The sequence below is a fragment of the Schistocerca cancellata genome, chromosome 9 (assembly GCF_023864275.1).
Source record: "Schistocerca cancellata isolate TAMUIC-IGC-003103 chromosome 9, iqSchCanc2.1, whole genome shotgun sequence".
Classification (NCBI taxonomy): Eukaryota; Metazoa; Arthropoda; class Insecta; order Orthoptera; family Acrididae; genus Schistocerca; species Schistocerca cancellata.
Window position 1 is genome coordinate 131,373,326 of NC_064634.1, and position 23,070 is coordinate 131,396,395.

General features: G+C 41.1%; 1 protein-coding gene across 1 annotated transcript in view; it reads right to left on the reverse strand.

The window, feature by feature from the left end:
• LOC126101148 (serine protease gd-like) overlaps positions 1-23,070 on the reverse strand; it is a 307,270-nt gene that overhangs the window by 60,232 nt on the left and 223,968 nt on the right. The window contains exons 4-5 of the mRNA XM_049911840.1: positions 16,072-16,260; positions 14,450-14,617 (exon numbers count right to left, since the gene is read on the reverse strand). Coding sequence (XP_049767797.1) covers positions 14,450-14,617; positions 16,072-16,260 — 357 coding nt within the window. The remainder of the gene's footprint in view (positions 1-14,449; positions 14,618-16,071; positions 16,261-23,070) is intronic.

Consider the following 23,070-nt stretch of genomic DNA (forward strand, 5'->3'; position numbering starts at 1 on the left):
TCCTTTGCAATGTTTGTACTGGCTCCCCCCACCCCTTTGTGCTGTCCGCTCTTTGGCATGGGATCTTCAATGCTTTACACAATTTGCCCTCCCCGGAATGTGGCCAACGACAAGACTAGTCACTGAACATTTCATTTGGCCTGGCGTGCGACATGATTGCTGCACCTGGACACATGTGTGTGTTTCCTGCCAACATAGTAAAGTAGGCAGACACACACAGCCTCCTTTAGGCCAGTTCAACGTCCCAAGGAGTCGCCTTGAGCATGTCAACATAGATGTGGTTGGTCCTCTCCCCTCCTCCGAGGGGTACAAATACATATTATCTATGACGACCATGTAACCTGTTGGGTTGAGGTGGTTCCTATAGTTCACATAACAGCAGAGACCATAGCTTGCACTTTCTTATCCATGTGGGTCATGAGGCTGCCCTCTTTCACTCACTACTGATCAGGTATGACAATCTGAGTCCACACTTTTTACTAGACTGTGTGAGCTGTGTGGTGTAGCAAAATTCCACACTACAGCCTATCACCTGCAAGTGAATGGCTTGGTTGAGTGATCACACCAAACTCAAAGCCGCACTCATGTGCCACAGTGGGCTGTGGTCTGAGGCACTCTCTTGGGTCTTACTCGGCATCCGTTCCATCCACAAGGAGGAACTGAATGCTTTGCTGGTGGAGATCCTATACGGAGAGCCCCTCCTCCTGCCAGTAGAATTTGTGGTGGCTGCACTGCTGGCTGATGCCATAGACCTTCCGGCTCTTGTAGAACGAGTGGTGTGCAAATCCTTCGCCTAAGATCATCCCCGCCCCGCCCTCATACCAAGCCGCCAGTGTTTGTCCACAAAGACCTGGCATCGTGTGACTTCATGATTCTGCGTGATGAATCCATGTGCGTGGCCTTGCAACCATCTTACTCGGGCCTGCACCACATCTTACATCGCTGAGTGAATATTTTTGTAATACATCTCAATGGGTGACCTCATACGGTTTCTGTTAACTGCTTAAAACTGGCACGGTCCCCTCTGAACTGTGTTTTGAAACTTCTGATCTGTGTGCCATCACTGCCAACATGCCTGCTGATGCCACCTATATGACCCCGAGTGATGTTCTGCCGCCTACGCAGCAGTCCAATGCACGTGACCCTGTTGGCGCGGTTTGCGAGGCACCCACTTCTTGCACTAGACGCTGCCTTCAACCACAGCACTGGGGGTCTGTGGCACCTCTGGCATAAAGCACCATATCTTTGGACTCTTTGTCTATGTTTATTCGGTGCACTACGTTTGTACAGACACATTGTATTCACTTTCTTATTGTTTAAATAAATGTATATTCGCATCTGAAGTGTGTTATTACTGCTCTGCGACACGTTAATATCCACAAAGTGATTTACGTAACAACTTGAATTTCCAAGTGCTAGATAGTATCTGACTTTAAATTCTTCAGTGTTAACTGGTGTCTATCACAATCACTTTGAGGTATAAAGTATACCAAAAGATGAGATTTCTTTGATATATCGGTGTATTTTTCATTGGACTAGACAAGTTTTTGGATTTATCGAGACAAATTGGAAATCCAACTTGACATTTATTAAAAAAATAAATAAAACTGTAATTTAATACTACAAAATATGACAAAATGCTTTTAGAGTAGCAAATTTGGCAGTAACCTGATAGTGAAAAAAAAGATAAATCTTGATATTGTCAAATTAGGGGTCCCACAGATCTTAGGGGATTTTTCTTTTCTAATTTTTATTGCTTTTTGCTCTTAGGGTCATATTTACAGTGATTTTAGAATATTATTTTGGCTTAATGTATAATGTGTGTGTCTAGATACTCTGTTACAGTGACACTGTGGCTGTATTCAATCACCAGAATCAAGTTTCAACATCCTTGAACTACCAAAACCTTTGACTGTTCAAACTAGTGTCACCACTGTGGTTCCAAAGCACACAACTCATAATCAGAAGATTTCAGAATGTACTGCAAAAACTGGTCATGTGCATTCATACCCTGCCAACGAGCCAAGGTTGGCTGCCATGCGTACCCTCCATTGGGCTCGTTTGAAATTCCTAAAGGCAGATTCTGTCACATGCATCTCGACCTGGTCAGCCCGCTCCCCCCTTCAGAGGGTTTTGGATACATCCTATCTATCATCAACTCCATTAGTTGATGGGCCGAGGCCATTCCTATCACGGATCTAACAGCCAGCTCTCTCACACAGGACTTTATTGTCTCCTGCATCGTGTAGTTCAGCTGTCCGTCTTTGGTCACAATGGACCAGGTATGACAATTTAAGGCTGTCGTTTTTTCCAAGCTGTGTGATCTGTGAGGTGCAAACATAGTATGTACAACAGCTTACCACCTGCATAGCATCAGGTAGGTCAAACATTGGTGCCACACTGTAAAGATCGTGTTGATGTGCCACAACACATCTTGGTCAGAGGCTCTCCCCTGAGTCCTACATGCCATCTGTACAGTCTACAAAGAGGATTTAAAAGTCTACTCAGCGGACTTATTGTATGGAGAACCTCTTGTCCTTCTGGCTCAATTTGTCAACGACTCCAACTGTCCCGCACAATCTGAACTTCTGATGATAGTAGAATGCACCTGACACTTTGCCACATTTGCAACTACATGACGTTGCATGATGACATGGTGCAACCTGCACTGCAATCCCCTCCACTCCCCTACTCTGGCCTCAGAAAGTACTACACAACTTGCTGTGCCTCAGACGTTTCGCATTCTGCTCCACAGCAAAAGACAAATAGTGTCCGTCTCACTTCTCAAGCCAGCTTGTTGGCGGCTTGATGGCAACGTTGCAAACTTGGAGGACAACTCCCCCCACTCCCACTTCTGCCCTTCTGCATAGGCTTGCTCCCAGCACTCCTAATGAACTCTCTTCCACGTCAACGTGTTGTCCTTTTCTGTTGAGGATCTCTCCCAGTAGCTACGTGATGGCACACTGTTCATTCTGCACACCCCTCCATGCACACTGTATGATTTTATTGTCCACGTCACACTCCTCCATGTGTTTTCAATCCCTCCAGATGCGGAGGAGACAGCCATCACTGCCTCAATTGATGATGATGGCCAGCTTTTTATTCATGTGTCACTGACAGTGTGCCATGCCCCCACATTGTTGGGCCACCCAATCCTGGTTTCCCGGTTCGGTCACCCACTCTGCTGACTGATGTGGCAACGCGACTTCATCATTAACAGGACTTGCATCCAAGGGCCCTCTTTCCCCCATGGAGACATCTTAGTTGACCACAGACCGAGCTGCATTACGGAGGGGTTGCTCTGTGCCAGTAATCGACCACGTGAATTGAGTGTCAATGCAATGTGCTATCCTTGAACTACTAGAGCTGCCATTGCTGTTTTGTTCTTCAGTCTTACTTTGACGCTTGAGTCATGATGGTGTGTTGTGTACAGTGTTCTCAACAAATATAGATTTTATGTACAAAGTGGTGTTCAGTTTCTTAAACAATGATTGTATGACCTGTTCCCCATAACACTATAGCCCCCTTCTCCTCCTAACACTTCTTGGTCAAATTGATACACATTGTGTCTTATGTAACATAGTGCAAAGTCCCACAAATTTTGAAATTCAATTCTTATGTTAGTCCATTATGACTTATTTCTCAGTTTCGTACAATGAGAATGAAGTAACTAGTGACTTACCCAGAGTAACTTAAAAGCAATATTGTTTCCAATCCACACAGTGGGTGCCAGACAGAAGCTACTGACATTTATCATCATATGGTACTGGCAACTGCCAATCATATGGTCTTCAGGGCCTGATTGTGAGGTATCCTTTATTTCTCAGCTTAGAGAACAAAACATACCTATAGGTTATTTGCTTCTAAATATGCTTGTAATTTTGAGCATCAAAGGCTTGACTGCTACTGAGGAGTGGTTCATTGGTTTCAAAAATAGACACAATATTGTTTGTAAGATTTGCAGAGAAAATGAGTGCACTGGTGATGTGATAGGATAAACCAGTTCACTACTGACATTACTTGGTAATAGCATCTCTCATTCTGTGAGCTCATCATAAACTGAAGTCTCAAGTTGTTTTTGCTACATCAGAGAGAGACTTCTAAGCATGCAACAATACTGAATTTTGAAATGAAGAAAATCAGATTACACTTTAGCACTTCCACCATACAATTCAGATGCTTAGTATCTAATGAAGCCCTGAACATTTCAACAATATTTCTGGAGGAAGCTACCAAAGTTAATTTGGACACACAGTGATAAAACTTTTGTGCTCTCAAGTGAAACTGGAACAAAGAGAGCTGTCACAATGGAAATTATAAAGTTTATTTATTTATTTACTTATTGTCATTTTGTTTTAGGTCACAGGAATAACTGAGGTCATAGGTGCCCATGTCATCTTAGAACACCAATGAAAAAAATAGCTTAAAAGTGACTATACATTAAGCCCAATTGAAAGAAGGAAAGAGAGCTTCTCCTTGGAGAAAGGTCCACAAAATAGGTTGTAGAGACAGCAGAGGTCCCAACCCAAAAATTAAATGTCCTTTGCCTTGTTGCTATGATGGATAAAAAGTAAAAGGTGATTGACAGCTCAAGTGTCATTCGCTAAAATGGTTGATAACTCAGATGACAAACATACAATGGAATGTATAAGTTAAAAAAGGGCACTGGGCCAGGAAATGATGAACTGTCAAAGGTTGATGACAGTGAGCACAAAGTGGTGGGGGATCACCATGTAACAAATGATGGAGGCTAAAATGACAGTGCCCAATATGCAACATAGCTAATAGGCCTGAGATGAGGTTAGCCAAGCCATTGGCACACAAGGTAACACGCACCTTCCTGGATACGAGTAAAGATTTTGAGACTGTGAATCATACAATTCTATTACATAAATTACAAGCATATGGAATTTGAGGGGTAGCCTTACAACAACTTACCTCCTATTTGAAGGACAGGAAACAGTGTGTCTAGCTAACTTATAAAAGGACTGTCAACAATGTAGGAAAAGATAAATGAACACTATGTGGCAGCGTGTGCAGGGACTAGACTGCAACAGGTGGAGTGTTAGAAGGTTATGGGGCAGGGAGGTGGGGAAAAAAGGAACAGTACTAATTTGCATAAAAAACCTGTTTTTGAAAAGTTCTAGAAGGCACTGTACCAACTAAAAATTAGCTTAAAAGTGCTTTAAAAATTTTTGCAACACTTTTGATTTTACTATTTTTTTAAAATATTGTATGATGGAGTCAGGGAGAATATTAGCAGGAAAACAAATCTAACTAAAATATAAAATAACTTTTTTGTACTAACTGTTTACAAAATGTATTTCTACAGTTTTTATCTAAAAATGTATCGACATCTATATTCTGTTTGGATGAAGCTTGTTATCATATTTTGCAATAACAGATGCTGTTTTGAGACAGTCAAAGATGTACAACTTTTAACTACAATGTCTACTAAGTATCCATCTGAACAATATTTTGCAATATTGTAATTGTTTTGGTAGCAGCACCTCTCAGGTTAGAATCTGTTAAGTTTAATTTTAGTGTGTGTTTTGTTGTTAGTCTGTTAGCTGTTGCCAGAAATACACTCCTGGAAATGGAAAAAAGAACACATTGACACCAGTGTGTCAGACCCACCATACTTGCTCCGGACACTGCGAGAGGGCTAAACAGGCAATGATCACACGCACGGCACAGCGGACACACCAGGAACCGCGGTGTTGGCTGTCGAATGGCGCTAGCTGCGCAGCATTTGTGCACCGCCGCCGTCAGTGTCAGCCAGTTTGCCGTGGCATACGGAGCTCCATCGCGGTCTTTAACACTGGTAGCATGCCGCGACAGCGTGGACGTGAACCGTATGTGAAGTTGACGGGCTTTGAGCGAGGGCGTATAGTGGGCATGTGGGAGGCCGGGTGGACGTACCGCCGAATTGCTCAACACGTGGGGCGTGAGGTCTCCACAGTACATCTATGTTGTCGCCAGTGGTCGGCGGAAGGTGCACGTGCCCTTCGACCCGGGACCGGACCGCAGCGACGCACGGATGCACGCCAAGACCGTAGGATCCTACGCAGTGTCGTAGGGGACCGCACCGCCACTTCCCAGCAAATTAGGGACACTGTTGCTCCTGGGGTATCGGCGAGGACCATTCGCAACCATCTCCATGAAGCTGGGCTACGGTCCCGCACACCGTTAGGCCGTCTTCCGCTCACGCCCCAACATCGTGCAGCCCGCCTCCAGTGGTGTCGCGACAGGCGTGAATGGAGGGACGAATGGAGACGTGTAGTCTTCAGCGATGAGAGTCGCTTCTGCCTTGGTGCCAATGATGGTCGTATGCGTGTTTGGCACCGTGCAGGTGAGCGCCACAATCAGGACTGCATACGACCGAGGCACACAGGGCCAACACCCGGCATCATGGTGTGGGGAGCGATCTCCTACACTGGCCGTACACCACTGGTGATCGTCGAGGGGACACTGAATAGTGCACGGTACATCCAAACCGTCATCGAACCCATCGTTCTACCATTCCTAGACCGGCAAGGGAACTTGCTGTTCCAACAGGACACTGCATGTCCGCATGTATCCTGTGCCACCCAACGTGCTCTAGAAGGTGTAAGTCAGCTACCCTGGCCAGCAAGATCTCCGGATCTGTCTCCCATTGAGCATGTTTGGGACTGGATGAAGCGTCGTCTCACGCGGTCTGCACGTCCAGCACAAACGCTGGTCCAACTGAGGCGCCAGGTGGAAATGGCATGGCAAGCCGTTCCACAGGACTACATAAAGCATCTCTACGATCGTCTCCATGGGAGAATAGCAGCCTGCACTGCTGCGAAAGGTGGATATGCACTGTACTAGTGCCGACATTGTGCATGCTCTGTTGCCTGTGTCTATGTGCCTGTGGTTCTGTCAGTGTGATCATGTGATGTATCTGACCCCAGGAATGTGTCAATAAAGTTTCCCCTTCCTGGGACAATGAATTCACGGTGTTCTTATTTCAATTTCCAGGAGTGTACGTATAGCAATCTGTTTTTAAATAGTGCAATAAAGAAGCATTAAAAAAAAAAGATGTTGGATCCATAATTGCAATTACCACATATCCAGGAAATTTACTGAGTTAACACTATTTGAAGTTTAGTATATTTCGTCGTCGTCGTCGTCATCAACATTAATTATTATTATTATAATTAATTATTATTATTATTATTATTATTATTATTATTATTATTATTATTATTATTATTATTATTATTATTATGATAATTATTTATCATTGCATTTGCTGTTCAAACTTCTATTTCTTGGTGGTCAACATTAGCAGCTGTTCCAATAGAATCACCTGTAATTTTAAAAGTTTGTTATTTGCAATGTTAAGAACTTTGTCATTTCACAAATTCTCAAATGGTAGGTGTCATAATGGATAAATGCCTAGTTAGTGCCATTAAAAATTAACATGCAGGAAGCTATACTCAGATGTTCAAGCAATACATATAGGGACACTGTATGTTCTTCATGAGCAAAAGTCACAGTGGACCTCCAGCAGGATTCAATCATGCCCTCATTTCCGTGCTCATTTTATGTGAATTGCATACAATTTCATTTGTACCAAGAGCAGAATAAATCACTTTTCAGGTGTTAAAAGTGTTGTCAAGCTGAGTAAAGAGGCATCCACAGGAAAAGCAGTCAATGACTCTTTTAAAGTTAGAAACTGGCTTTGCATAAATGGACTAGCTATAAACTGGAGGAAAAAAAAAAAAACAACAACATTTCCCCCAGTCTCATTTTATCAAAAATATAGCACCATCTATTAACATAGTATATCAACAGAAAATATAAAGACGGTAAAAAATTCTAAACTCTTTGGAGTTTATAATAATGAAAAACTGGAAAAACTATATTGTGTATCTTCTAAAAAAGTAGGTTCTGCTACCTCTGCAACAAGAATAAATAGCGATTTGGTGCTTATAAAAATCAGTAAGGCACTTTTATTCACTGCTTTTTCTATGGGATACTATTCTGAAGTAACTTATCACGTAGGTAAGAAGTAATTATGCGCAAAGGAAGTAATTACAGTTATGTGAGAGGTACATGTGCCAGTAATGCAGCTCACATGCAGAATGAATTTTTTCTCTGCAGTGGGATGTGCACTGATTTGAACTTCTCCAAGATTTGGAAAACACAAGATGAGATAATGGTAGAAGTAAAGCTGTGAAGGTAGGACACTAGTCATGCTTGGATAGCTAAGTTGGTTGAGCAATTGCCCATGAAAGGCAAATGTCCCAGGTTTGAGACTTGGTCCAGCACAGAGATTTAACATAGCAGGAAGTTTTAATACTTGTGAACATCTGTTTAAACAAATGGATAGATTAAACACAGCACATCAGTAAACTAATTCATTGGTGATATTCGTATTTAACAAGCCATTGTCTATGAGTAAGAGTTACTAACAGAGAAGAGAAAAATCATCTGCTCTTCCCACTAGTGAAAATTAACTGTGACACAGAAAAACATGCAATTCATGGCTGTAAAACTGATCTGCCCATAGAAATGTTACTGACACTGGAAGTTTTTGGAGTGTTGACTAAAGTTCTTTTTTCTCAGTTACACTCTATAGCAGGCCAATACTCAAACGGAAAGATATAGCCAGCTACAGAACTTCAAATGACCAGCATGTAACATACATTTTATGTGTGTCTGTAATTTTTTCAGTCGACACTCCCACATCATAACATCTACTGTGAGTATGTCCATAAATGACAAAATATATGATAGTGCACCCACCATTGCTACTAAAACTAGTTTTTTGCAATATTATGCTTCCCTTGTAACATATGCCAATAAAAATCAAGGCAAGTGTTGACATGGGTGTTCAGTAATACTGTAGAGTTAAGATGCAGGATGCAGGACTGTAAATCAAAACAATATTTTGTTTTTCTTCTTGAATTCTAAATCATATAAGAAACATTACCTGCAAAATTTGCATGTCATTGCGAGGAAATATGGAATGACAATTATATATCTGCACCACCTCCCCCTCCCCCTGCCACACAATCTGATACAAGCAACATCCCAATTCATCTACCTCCTGCATCCCTACTCATCACCGTTGACACCACTTCTCTACACACCAACATCCCTCATGCCCTTGGTCTTGCTGTTATTGAACACTACCTTTCCCAATGTCTTTCAGAGTCCAAATTCACCACCTCATTCCTCATAAATCTTACTAACTTTGTCCTAACTCAAAACTATTTCTCCTTTGAAGGGAAGGTATGCACAAATCTGTGTCACAGCCATGGGCACCCCATAGCACCCTCCTGTGCTACTAGAGAAGAACTTCCTAGCCTCATAAAATGCCAAACCTGAAGCCTGGTTCAAGTTGATTGATGATATCTTTGTGATCTGGACTCATTGCCAAGACACCCTATCTTCATTGCTTCGTAATCTCAACACCTTCCATCTCATCCACTTGACATGGTCCTCCTCAAGCTAGCATGCCACCTTCCTAGACATTGACTTCTTCATCTCTGATGGCTCCATCCACACCTCTGTCCACATTAAACCCAATAACAGCTGTCATCCCTTCCACGACCTAAAAATCCCTTCTGTACAGCCTGGCCACCTGGGGATGATGTAACTGCAGTTATGATAACTCCCCTGCCCATTATGCTGAGAGTCTCACCAAGGCCCCCACAGACAGACACTATACCCCAGACTTAGACCACAAAAAGATTTCCCATACCATTTCCCTGCACACCCTCAATCCTCTGACCATCCCCAAGAACTAGCTACAAAGGAGTGTTGCTTTTGTTACCTAGTAGAACCCCTGACTGACACAAGTGAACAACATCCTTCATCAGGGCTTTGATTATCTATCTTTATACCCTGAAATGAGGGATGTCCTACCTGAGATTCTTCCCACCCATCCTAAAGCAGTGTTTCGTCATGCACCCAATTTCCACAACATTCTATACATCGCTACACCACTCCCTATTCAAATCCCTTGTTACAGGTATCTTACTCCTGTAGAAGATCCATGTGCAAGACCTGCCCAATTCATCCACCCAGCACTTCCTATTCCAGACCTGTCACACACTTATCCTACCTCATCAGAGGCTGAGCAACCTGTGAAAGCAGCCATGTCATATACCAGCTCTGGTGCAATCATTGCACAGCTTTTTATATTGGTATGACCACCAACAACTAGCTGTCCACTATGATGAATAGTCACTGGCAAACTGTGGCCACGAGCAAAGTAGACCATCCTGCAGCACAACATGCAGCTGAACATAGCATGCTTGATTTCAATAGATGCTTCACAAACCAGGACATTGGGATCCTCCATTCCACCACCAGCTTTTCTGAACTGTGCAAGTGGGAGTTATCCTTATAACACATTCACTGCTTTCAAAATGATCCTGGCCTCATCCTGCAGTAACCTACTGTCCCCACACCCTCCACTCAACAGTTTCCACCCCCTCTGTCCCATCACCTCCTCCTGTTCACGTACCCTCACCCTCATTGTATACCACCCTCTGACAAGGCACACACCTGTCTTTCCCCTCCTGTGCTCCTCTCCTTTGGCTCTTGAGGAAGAAAGGACTGCCATACTTCCACAGATATCCAGACATCTAATTGAAATTGTCCCAACCAGTGCTCAACCCATTGTAGAGGTAAAGGATAAACACAACTCATATTAATGACAACTAATAGGTGTCTGGATACTTTTGAACAGGTAGCGTACTGTTATGATGGCGCGTAACACTTGCTGCTTAAAATCATTGGATTGGATAGATAAACTTGCATGTGAGATGGTCTTTGAAATAGCTGCCATAAGAATAAAGCTCAGATATAGCAGTTTAATAATAGCTAGCCTGTACAAAACCCCTAACAGTAACATGGAAGAATTCTTTTGCCATTTAGAGGAACTTATTGATAAACTCTCACCTCTTAAAAAACAGACTATAGTAGTAGGGAATGTGAACATTGACTCCTTAACTAATAGTGTAAGTTACCTTAAATATATTGATATATTACAGTCCTATAATTACAATCACATGAATTCAACACCAACAAGAATTACAGGTAACTCTCAGACATGTATTGACCATGTTATTACAAACTGAAGTAAGGAGGACCTTGTAGTTGGAACTGTTGAGAACCACATTTTGTATCATAGTGCATTAGTCCTAGAGCTTCACACTGACAAAGAAATAGTATCTCATAAGGAACAATTTACTTATAAAAGAAAGCTTGACTATCATGCATTAAAGGAAAAACTGGCACACATAAACTGGTATCAGGTAGGCCTATATGCAACAGAAGACATTAATGAAACGTGGGAAATATTTTATACAACATTAACCCATTGTCTAAATCAAGTATGCCCAAGGGTCAAAATACTAAAGAAAACTGACAGTTCCAGGAATCTTAACCCCCCCCCTAATGTGATGAAATTAAAGAATGACATGAATGATCTATATATTCTTTTTAAAGGCACCAAACTGCAGTACTTTCAGTCTAAATACAAAGCCTGTAGAAAAACCTATAGGGAAGCACTTAAGACATTAAAGGCACAGAAGTATGCAAAACAGCAAAAAAGAAGGAAATAATAAGGGGCAATGAAAAATTGGTTAGTGACCCAAAAGAAGTATGCAAGAGATTCATAGATCAATTTAGTAAGATGAGTAAGGAGGATGTGATCAACCCACCGAAGGTGCTAAATCCCAGTAATTTCAGTAATTCGTTCTTCCTGAGGTGTTTTACAGAACAGGAAATCCTGAGAACCATTTCCAACTTAAAAGCAAGTACATCCAGTGGCTGGGATGACATCTCAGCCAAATTTCTGAAAGAATGCAGTAATGAGTTTAATAAAGCCACTGCAACATTTAATAAACAGCTCTTTCAGAAAGGTGTCATTTCCTGACTTGTTAAAAGTCACTGAAATAAGACCAGTGCATAAAAAGGGAAAAACTACCGATGTACAAAATTATAGGCCTATTTCATTGACATCAGAACTTAGTAAGTTGTTGGAAAGGCTATTTCTTGATCAAATGGAATCATCTTTCCTTAAGTACAATATATTAAAAAGTTCTCAACACAGTTTCAGGAAAGGCAAGTCTACAATAACAGCCACAGCCACAGCCACATTTATTCAAGCAGTATTGAGTAAACCTGATGATGGAAACAAAGTTACTGGCACCTTTTTAGACCTATCTAAGGCTTTTGATACTGTAAATCATTCCATTCTTCTACATAAGTTAGAAACTTATGGGGTCAGAGGAGTAACATTAGATTTGTTAAGATCGTACCTTGCTGACAGGAGACAATGTGTTAAGTTGTATCATACAACCGGGGGACTTGTACAAACAGTAAAATCCTCTTATAAAATTCTTAACTGTGGAGTCCCTCAGGGAAGTATAATTGGGCCTTTTCTGATCATTGTGTACATCAATGATATAATAATTCCAAAAAATGCAGACCTTGTGAATTCTGCCGACGACACCTCCTTCATAAGCTGGAGCCCTACAAAACAGCTAGCATTGCAAAATAATATGAAGAACACTAGTCCCATCACAGAATATATGACTAAAAATAAATTGGCATTAAATAAGGAAAAGACAATTCTAATGGAGTTTATGCTAAATTACAAATCAAGACAAGTGGATACTGAGCCAGAGTTATCAATTGAAACAACTGATAAACATAAACTCCTGGGTATTATAGTTGATGAACATCTTACATGGAAGGAGCACATCAGCTACATGTGTAAAAAAATCTCGTGTAATACCTACCTGCTAAAATGCCTTTCTAGCATAATAGCACCACCAGTCTTAAGACAAATCTATTTTGGTATTATACACTCCCAGCTACAATATGGTATTGAGATTTTGGGCGGGGCACCCATGGTATACATGGATAGGGCTTTTAGAGCCCAGAAGAGAGCAATTAGGATAATAGCGAATATTAGTAAACGTCAATCCTGTAGAGAATACTTCACATTAAGTATAATATACTAACAGTGTATTCATTATACATTCTAAGGACTATACTGTTTGTAAAAGAAAATATGGAACACAGTATAATAAATAGTGATATCAGTATAATAAATAGTGATATCCATAGTTATAATACAAGGAAGAAAGAGGATTAACACACAAAATTCAGAAATAAAGAAGCAACCAATCATAATCCATTTTCTGCTGGAAGATTTTTTTACAGCAGACTGCCAAATACCATAAAAATGTTAAAAGGAAACATATTTAAAATAAAATTAAAGCAGCTGTTAATTGCTAAATGTTTGTACTCCATCAAGGATTTTTAATGTTGTATGTACTTTATTTCTACTACTAAACTATTATTAATGTTCATGTATGTACTGACTGACTATGTCCACCACTGTAAAAGTTATTATGGACAAATAAACCATTATTATTATTATTATTATTATGTATCACAAGTTCATCTTTGATTAATTCATAGTTAATAGAAAGAAAAAGCAAATAATTTAACCAAGTCTTTCACACAAAATAACAACACAAATGCTGCTGGTTTTCAACAAATAGAAAATGTTCCAAAAATGAACAAAGACAAAATACTTATGAGAAGTTGTTTCTTAATTAGACATGACAAACAATAGTACTTAGTTTCTTAGTTTACAACAAAGTTTTGGATGCAAAAAGAAACACTCAGAAATAAGAAGGTTATCTTTTCTAATAATGTCTCTTAATTCAGAAAACATGTTATTGAACAATCTGGCAGCATTTGTCAGCAAACATGCTTTACAAATACAGAGTTCCTGAAAAAAATTATCATCTATTTAGAAATGTCCACAGTTAATGTACATATTCTCAATGAAACCTTGACAAAGCAGGCATTTGAATTTTAGGTATGCAATTGGTAAGTATTTTATTACATAGTAGTGAATAACAAATTGGTATCATAATGGGAAAGCACATTTTTTGAAAATGCATTCATAAGAGCAAGAAAGAAGAAAATGTTATTGAAGTGCAAATGCAGCATATCAGTTTATATGTTCAGCATTATAGTTCCCTATCACAGCCGAACATAAAAGCAAAAGTGTTTAAATATAGATTCAGTGTAATAATAAAGACCCTCCCCCCCCCCTCCCCCCTCCCCACATTGAAGAACTTCATTGCTGCCTCAAACCATAGATTTACCAAATAATTTAGAAACTGAATGTACCTCTGAAAGGGAAGCAGGAACATACAGCACACAAGAACAGTGAAAAATAAAGACAGATGATCAAGATATATTGTACACTTTATAATAAATAGAGTAATATTAAAATGTTAATTCCGCTTGGGTAAATGGAGGAGAAGAAAGAAGAACAAAAGGTGTGGGAGGGATGGAGGGGTGGGGGTGAGCAGATGGCCTAAGCTATTTGCTGTTTGGGATATCCATTGATCCTGACATCTTTGCTCCCACTGTGTACCTGTGATGACTGTCCTTCTGTTCAGGAGACTTCCGCTGCAAGTAAAGTCTTGTCCAATGTTTGTCACTCTGAATAATGCTGCAATCCATGGCCATTCTCCTCTTGGAGTATATTCTCCATGCAGAACAAGTTCAACAGGAGCTATGGCCCTTCCACAACTGACTGATCCTGCAGGCATTACAATTTTTAACAATTTTAAGTTTTATTTGGTTGAAATTATTGTATCTTGTGGCAACATCAAATTAAGAAAAATTCTTTATTTTATGCTCCAAGTATTATCCGGCAACAGGGAAACTTGCATTTAATTAATTTCACTGGTATTTCATTGCTGATATAAAATAAAAATATAAATGAAAAGTGGGGATGAATCTAAAAATTTAAGCTTAAAGTCATCTCCTTACAATCAGTAAAACTGAATAATCTAAAGTGGACTGACAGGACATTTATACAGTAAAGCAGAGCAACTCTTGTGCAGCAACAACTACTATGCAGCTGCAGTGAGAACCACTATACAGCTGTAGAGTTAATATTTTATCCTGCAGCAGTACATACACCATTGTGGAATGATGGAAGATACCCTCAAACATGTACCCTTGACTTTTCAGGCAATGATGAGACAATCAATCAGACAACTCATGAACTACCTCAGATATGCTCACTGCTAGTACCTCTTTCTTATCTTCCATACTTGACAGAAGCCATACTCACTTTATGAAGTAGCTAAGCCATTCTCCACACCATCCTTTCGTCCAGGACTGCTATTCCAGAAAGGCTTGTACGGCATTGTCTGAGAAATTTAAAACAGATGAGAGGTACTGGCGGTGGAAGTTGTGAGGTGGTAATGAATCATACATGTCCATGTTACTAAGCAAGACCATCAACTCAGCAGGAGACCCAGTCCCAGTGTAGTATGGGGCTTTAATCAGTTAGGAAACTTTATTAAGGAACTAATCACTAATTTTGAATTAAAAAAAAATCATCTCCTTCTTTCCACTTGTGACAACTGCAGTTTTAAAATTCTTGCAGCCCATCTGGTTTTTTTATGCACACCTTTAATAGCTCACTGATAAGTATACAATTTTGCTCTTTCACCAGATATTATTTATGTTGTTGTTCCACTCTTTGGACTCATCTGTCCAATGTGAATCTTTTCATTTCTCTGAACTTTGTCTCCCTCTAAATTCCTTGATGTCTCAGAATGTCTCTTATCAGCTGAGCCCTTCTTTTAGTGACAATGTGACGAATTTTGCTCCCCAGTTCAATTCGGTACCTCTTCATTAGTTACCATCTATCCATCTAATCTTATGTAGCAGCATGTTTTGAAAACTCATTCTCTTTTTGTCTGAATTGTTTGTTGTCCATGAATCACTTACAAATGAAATAATAATTATAGTGTGTATGCACAGCAGCAGTATGGATATTAAAGATGAAAGCACAGGCATGATAAAGTGCTCCATTGATAAACTATGCACATGAACTAAATATTAGAATTGTACAACCAGTGCTTGAAATTTTATAGTTACCTATTTTTTCATCTGTTTGTTGATACATTATTAAAAGATTTTTTTGAGCCACAGTAAATTGCAATTTGTGTTGCTCAAGCAACTGGTTTACATTCTCACCTATGTCATGAGATGGCATAGTAGAGGCTGTAGGTGGATTTTTGATGAGTAAAGAAGCATTGTCTCCAGAAGATTGTCTCATCACTTCTGGAGATGGCCTTTTCCCAGAGTCCTTGCCAGGTGATAAGGGTGCTACATCTGCAGATAGTGTGTGCTCCACCCTTATGGTTGTCACAGTGTTTGCCGTAACTAAAAAGAAAATGCAGTTAGTACTAATATTAGGCATAATGACATTACTAGTCTATCTGTTATTCGTTTTCCTACTGATTACTGTACGCAGTGACATTTGCATGTCTTAAGGGTTCCGATAGCTGAAAATGTTTAAAATGTGCTACAATGGGGCAAACAGGGTTCGTAGTAACTTAATTTAAAGGATGCCATGCTATAAACATTAAGTTATTGATGATTTTTTATATTATCATTTATAACCAAGTATCATCAAAAGAAACAACAAAAGATGAAATAGCATCAGTCTTCGCTCAAACCACTCTCAGAGTCTATTAACTGAATAATTCCAAAGTAACAACAAAGAAAACTTGCATAGTAGCTTTTATTAAATTTTAAATATGGAGCATTGTCATAAAGATAAATCAGTATCTTGCACATAACAAATTATGAAGCCAATGTGTCTCCAGAAGTAACCAGATTGTAATTTTATTTGTCTTAATTTTTAACTGCTAATCAGAGCTTTAAAATTTGTTTTCAGTGCTGCTTTTGCTATTGATTACCAGTCAAAGAGTGAATGTAACAGCTGAATAGTTCTTTTCATTCAAAGAGCTCACATTGTGGTGAGCAAAGTTTTATGTTAGAAGTTGCTGCATGGGGCTAAGAATTTAAAATGAAATCCATGTGGACCTCACCACTGGAATACAGTAACATGACAAGCTGGATTTGATGTAATTTTTTAAATTACTTGTAAGTAGACTGTTTGAAAACTAATGTATGTTGATGGTACAATCTTAATAATCAAGGGCACAAAAACCTACAAACCAATGCCAGACATATCCAGATGCTTAGTCACCTGTGAATGCAGTTATATACACACCCTGCTGCAAACTTCTGCACATGGGCATGACCTCCAACCATCTGTCTGCTGAAATTATGGGCACCACCAAATTATGAAAAACACACTGATGAGGGCAATACATCCAGTTTCAATGGCCATTCTTCACAACCTGTGCTGCCTCTATTCTTTCCAAATCATTAAAAAAATCTTCACCTTCATAAGCATGTGAAATTTGTCAGTTTGGAGACTGCATCAGTATCTTACACATGTGTTTCATAGAATATCCTTCTGTGCAATTGTAGCATAGGGTGTCCATGGAGCAGGGTTTGGACAAGGCATTGTGGAGAAGTCAACTTATTTTAACAAAAATAACATTTACTAAACAACAATTTCTTTAATAAATTACAAGAATAGAAAGTAACCAAAAGAAACTTAAGTTTTTGCCCAACTATAGTTCTTGAGGAATTGGGCACTAGAGTAACACAAATATAATCCATTCCAGCACAATCATAAAACAAATCAATATTGAATGTCTCCCCAAATGACACCATAAGGGGGAGTAGCAAGGACAATTAGTAAATAGCAATACTCAGCCTCTTGGCCCACAATTATCTCTCAATCAGACTAAGAAAATTCAAACAGTAAAAACAGCCTTATACCCTAACTCTTCACAATATGGCAGTCATTTACATACAATAAAACCTATCTCTACTAATGACCCTCCATCATCTACTTGAAACTACTGGAATCACTGGCAAAGAGCTAGAATTTTCCCTTTGCTAGAATAACACAAAGGCACACAAATCTCAGCTCATAGCATAATAATCTCAATACAAAATTTCACAAAGCTCTCATCTCGGCAAACTCTCACACATCCACAGCATATGAAAAAATACAATTTCAATGCATGATACAGTCTCACAGCCTTGTCATGTGATATGTAACAACCATGAACTGTTACACTCAAGGCACAATCCTATCTCTGCTGAGTGTACATTGTACTCAACTCACACAGCTCTGGCTTTCATCAGAAGACAAAAAAAATCATTACAGGCCACTAAAGTCCACTCCTTGTGCTCCTTTCTCTTGTAGTAACTGAAGGTCTTGTTGGCATATCTTACTAAAGTTGCTGTCCTCTCTTAGTACCAGGAAAGACTCTGACTGTCCTCTCAATTTGCTGTGTTTATACTGCTTAGCCATGCCCCATGCCAAACATCAGCCAGTCCAATATCCCAGCTCCACGACCCACCAGCTAAGAACCCTTTTCTGTTGACTACCATATTTCTGACTGGCTGCCAGTTCCAGATGGAGCTCTCTGTGACAACTTATTCCTCCTATGCCCCATCCAAATGAGTCACGCCACTGCCCCATAACATGCCTGGTGCCGCTCCCCAGACTCGTTTGCCACTGGCCACTGTAACACCTACAGTGCCTCTCAGTGTTGAAAAAACAAAAATAGCTCCCAAATTAGTTCCCATGTCCTTAAAATATCAATTCACAAAATGACTCAAGTCCCTCCACAAGTGGTAATTACGAAAAATAAATAAAAAACTAATAGAGGGAAATACCTAGTATAGAAAGCAAAAGAAAAGAAAAGGAAAATTTAATTATAAATTTTAGAAACATGGAAAGGGGGAAAAACAGTAGAAAATATTAAAATATTAGTTATTCCAATATGTAAGAAAATCAATATTATAGTCATAGAACATAGGTCTGGGACACCAAAGGTAGTGTTTATTAAAGTATAAATAGCCATACGTTGTAATTACGATACTCCATTCTCTAGTCTGTTCTAGTTCGGAAGTTATTTAGGACGTACAGCTTTAGAGAACAACAATTGGGACTTTATTAAACGGGGATCAAGAATAGATCGTGACGAGATTGTTTTTGAGGATTGTCAATTCATGACTAATTTGGACATTTATCAGATTAGATAAATGGGAAGGTGAATAGTAATCTCTTTGACTTTAATGTCAATTCATGTGAATATTTAAAAGCTTTACTGAATTGAGAATTTTAACCGGATTCGGACTTTGAATTGTGATAGTGAGAAACTTTAACTTCATGCGACTAGTGATCATAGTTAACGACAGTTTGTGGATATTAAATAGAAATAACTTATTTACCGAAAGTGACAGGATATTATCTAACATCTCTGATGCTAGCAGAAATCCTACTTAGACACCTAATTAAAGAACTTCTTTGAATGAGATCATATGAGTGAACCTATTTATTAATAATTCTTGTCAATAAACTGATGTTGTTAATTCAAAATATAATACAAGTCTTGAAAATTAATTTAACATAGATTAATAAACATTAGGGTTATGTGATCTATGCCAAGAACAAACTAGCAATTCATAACTAAAACAATTGAACGAAAGGTTAAAGTATCATCATCTGTAAACATTGGTAGTGAAGCTACAAAAAATTTTTTCTCTCAAACTTGGGAAGACTATACGTGTAGTGACCCACGTTTAACATTGGGTTTTAAAAGTAATCAAACTGATACATAGCTGGGAAAATATTAAATAAAAGTAAAACCCTTCAATGACAGTCAATGTGTGTAAAAAAAAAAAAAAAAAAAAAAAAAAAAAAAAAAAAAAAAAAAAAAAAAAAAATCAAACTTTCACCTCTTAGACGAAAAAGCGAAAACAGAAAAAGGGCTGCTACACCACCATGGCCTCCAGTGGAGTACCAACTTGTCAGTGCTGTATTCCACAGCTCTTGCTCATATCTCCAGGCTCAGCCTGCTTCCACAATCAGCCTTGGTCATCATGCCAGGCTCACCACCCCCAGTGTTGGGAGCTGGTGCCACACTGCAGGGTTCATGGCTGCTTCACTGTGACCACAGCGCTGTTCTCAGGCTATGTTTCTTGTTCGTAGTAGAGCAGGTGATGCATTCCTTTATCCCATGCTGCCCCAGCACACCTTGGCACGGCACCAGTTGAACCTCAAATACCACCAACTGCACCCTGTTGCCAAATACTAACAGAAGAGTACCACTGTCACAGCCAGCTGGCTAGGGCATGGAGGATAACATGCCAGCAATTCTAATTTCATGGTACACAATGTAGCAAAAGTACAATATAATTATCAGGACAAGTAAGGTGTATGCATACAGTCATGGTAATTAACCAAATAACATACGGAGGCCTCCTCACAGACCTTAGTTCTTACACTCACTTCCCATTACCTTTACTATTTAATTATATTTGTTTTTCTAGCATTAAAAACAATTTAATAGTAACAGCACTTTGCCCAACCACAATACAATACAAAAGCAATTTTCTTGTAGGCTATGGCTCTTTGCATTGGGTAAAAATTATACAGGCCATTCAACATGCACTGTACAAGAACAATGCATCAAATTTGATCACTGCCCAACAAAGCTGCACTGGATGAACATGGTAGATCCACTGGCTAGTACATGGATTAGCTATTCAGTGATCAAGGAAACTGTAAATATGAATGATAGAAAACTAGGTCAAACAAAACTAATTTTTGTCAAAGCTATGTATTTTATTCCATAACTTATCTTAAATTATGTGGTTTAAACTGCTATTAACCATTCTATTAGGACTTATCACTAAATCAGTTTCGTAAGTTGCGAATTTCATGAATTTTGTTTGGGATAAAAGGTTTTCAATAAGGTATTTAGCTCAGGATGAGCAAGGAGGAGGAGGAGGAGATTAGTATTTAATGACACATTGACAATGAGGTATTCAGAGGCAGAGTACATGTTCAGATTAGGGAAGGATGGAGAATGAAAGCAGCCAGACTCTTTTGAAGGACTAATCCCAGCAGTTTAGGGAAATCACAGAAAACCAAGATGGCCAGACAAGGGTTTGATCCATCATCCTCCCAAATTCGAGTTCAATGTGCTAACCACTGTCCTACCCTGCTCGGGCAGGATGAGCAGTGTTGGATGTTGGGTCATGAGGGATGAGCAGATGATCAATACTAATAGCTTGTACTATGCTTGACTAGCTCACTGTTTGATCCCCATTCTCTAATGCGTTACACAGTACATAGGCAGTGAGTGAGTAGGGAAACTGTGGTGTCATACACTATTGACACTGTCAGGCAGTCAAAACAAGAGGCTGGCAGTAACTCATGTGATTGATCCCACCATTTTGCATCTGGCTCAAACACTTTGCTGCATGCACGAGTGGCACCACCACTGAGCCAACGTAAGAAGACACCACACCAATGCCAGACCAATCAGATAGAGGAGTTCATGTGGTGCGTTCAGAGCCTACTGGTTAACCTCTCTTCTCTGTTATTATCTCTGAGTGAAGTGGGAATGTGTGGTATCTCCACTTACACTCACGTGCAGTGATCCGGCTTTATCGTCGCGCCCATGCACTATGCTCAAGGGAGAGGCTAGGTGACAAAAAACGACTAAAGCAGTTTCAGGACAGGACACATTTATTCCTCCTACCATTACAATAAATGACAAATACCATTCGTCGCTAATGTCCGTCTGTACAGGTGCGTTGCACTGGCGGCATGGCTCGATCACCGATCCCGGAGGGTATACGCTCCAGTGGTGAGCCGTGGCGCGACCGTGTAGACCGAGCGAGACAAAAGGCCGCGTCACAGAATGTTCTGCTCCTGGCGCGACCAGAGGCGCCGACAAAGTCCGCGGAGGAGCAAAAGACACTTTAACGGCGACTGCGTTTACGACCGCGCGTACGCATTTACAGCGGAGTCATGTTGACTTGACGCACATGGTCTACGGCGGGAGAACTGAGAGACGTGTGTTGCGTCGTGTCGATTAGCTCGCACTGTGCCTGCTTTTGTCCCCATGCGGTCCAGCGTGCCATGCACCGTTGCCGAAATCCGGCGTAACAGTACAGCTGCCCCTACTTGCGTCGGCAGTACCGTAGTTCAGCCCTTCATGCGTTGGATGGTGCTGCTGCCACACAGATCCCCCCTTGGAGAGCGCAGCTCCATAGCTGCGAAAACACGGCGATCTTTCGGTGGCGCGCGTCTGTTTAAAGTTGGCGCGCTGCGTGATGGCAGCATTGGTGGGGGTCGGTCGGCATTGGAAGGGTGGCGGCCCGTGACGTAAGTGCGCCGGACCGGCGAGCGTGCGGCGGGCGTGTCCTCACGCTGTCGGCTAGTAACAGCGGCAGCAGGCACTGGCTGCAACTGTCCGTAGCAATGCGCGTGAAGGTACGCGTTGCAGGTCTTTGGTAGTGACGTCTCGAAGGCACTTGCGCGAGTGCAGTACCATCGGAACTCAAACGCGGATCTGGGAGCTGCTACGAACAAGCCGGGCGGTGTGGAGCGCGATGTCTGGAGTACGATGTCCAGAGCTCGACGGCAAAGCGAATGCGGTAAACTGGCGTGGATGCCGATCCGGCCACAACGCCTGATGCGGCGGAGGCAAAGCGACGCGAACGCGGGTCCGGGAGCTGTGACGAACGCATGAGACGGTGTCCGGGGCTCGACTGGAGTTACCGGCCAAAGGCACTTGCAGCTGGAGGCTGGGTCTCTACAGCGGACGGCGGCTCGTGGGCGCCGGATTCTGACGACGTTCGGCGGCTCAAGCACGTGATTGCCAGTTTGGGTGTTGTGACGTGCTGGCGACGCAGCACGGCCGTATGAATCTGACGCGGCGGCCGGCGCGCATGACGTAGTCCGCTGGCGGCTGCGGTGGGGGCGACCAGTGCGCCTGTGGTTGGCACGGTACGGGCGGCCGTGCCAGCTGCCTGGGCATGGTGGTGGGAGGCGCACATGGCGGCACGATGACAGCAGGTTGCAGCTGTGCATCACCGGCGGCTACGGGTGCGGGTTCTGTCTGACTGCTGGCAGAGGGAGTGTTGTCCGTGATCAGATCTTCTGCCAGGGCGAAGAAATGCGTGGCTCATGGAGCGGGCAAGACGTAGTTTGGTTTCACGCGGTCGACTGACACTGTCGACGGCTTCCCGTTGCACTTGATGACCAGCGTTTTGTCTCCTCGGGCGATCACGCGGTGCGGTACA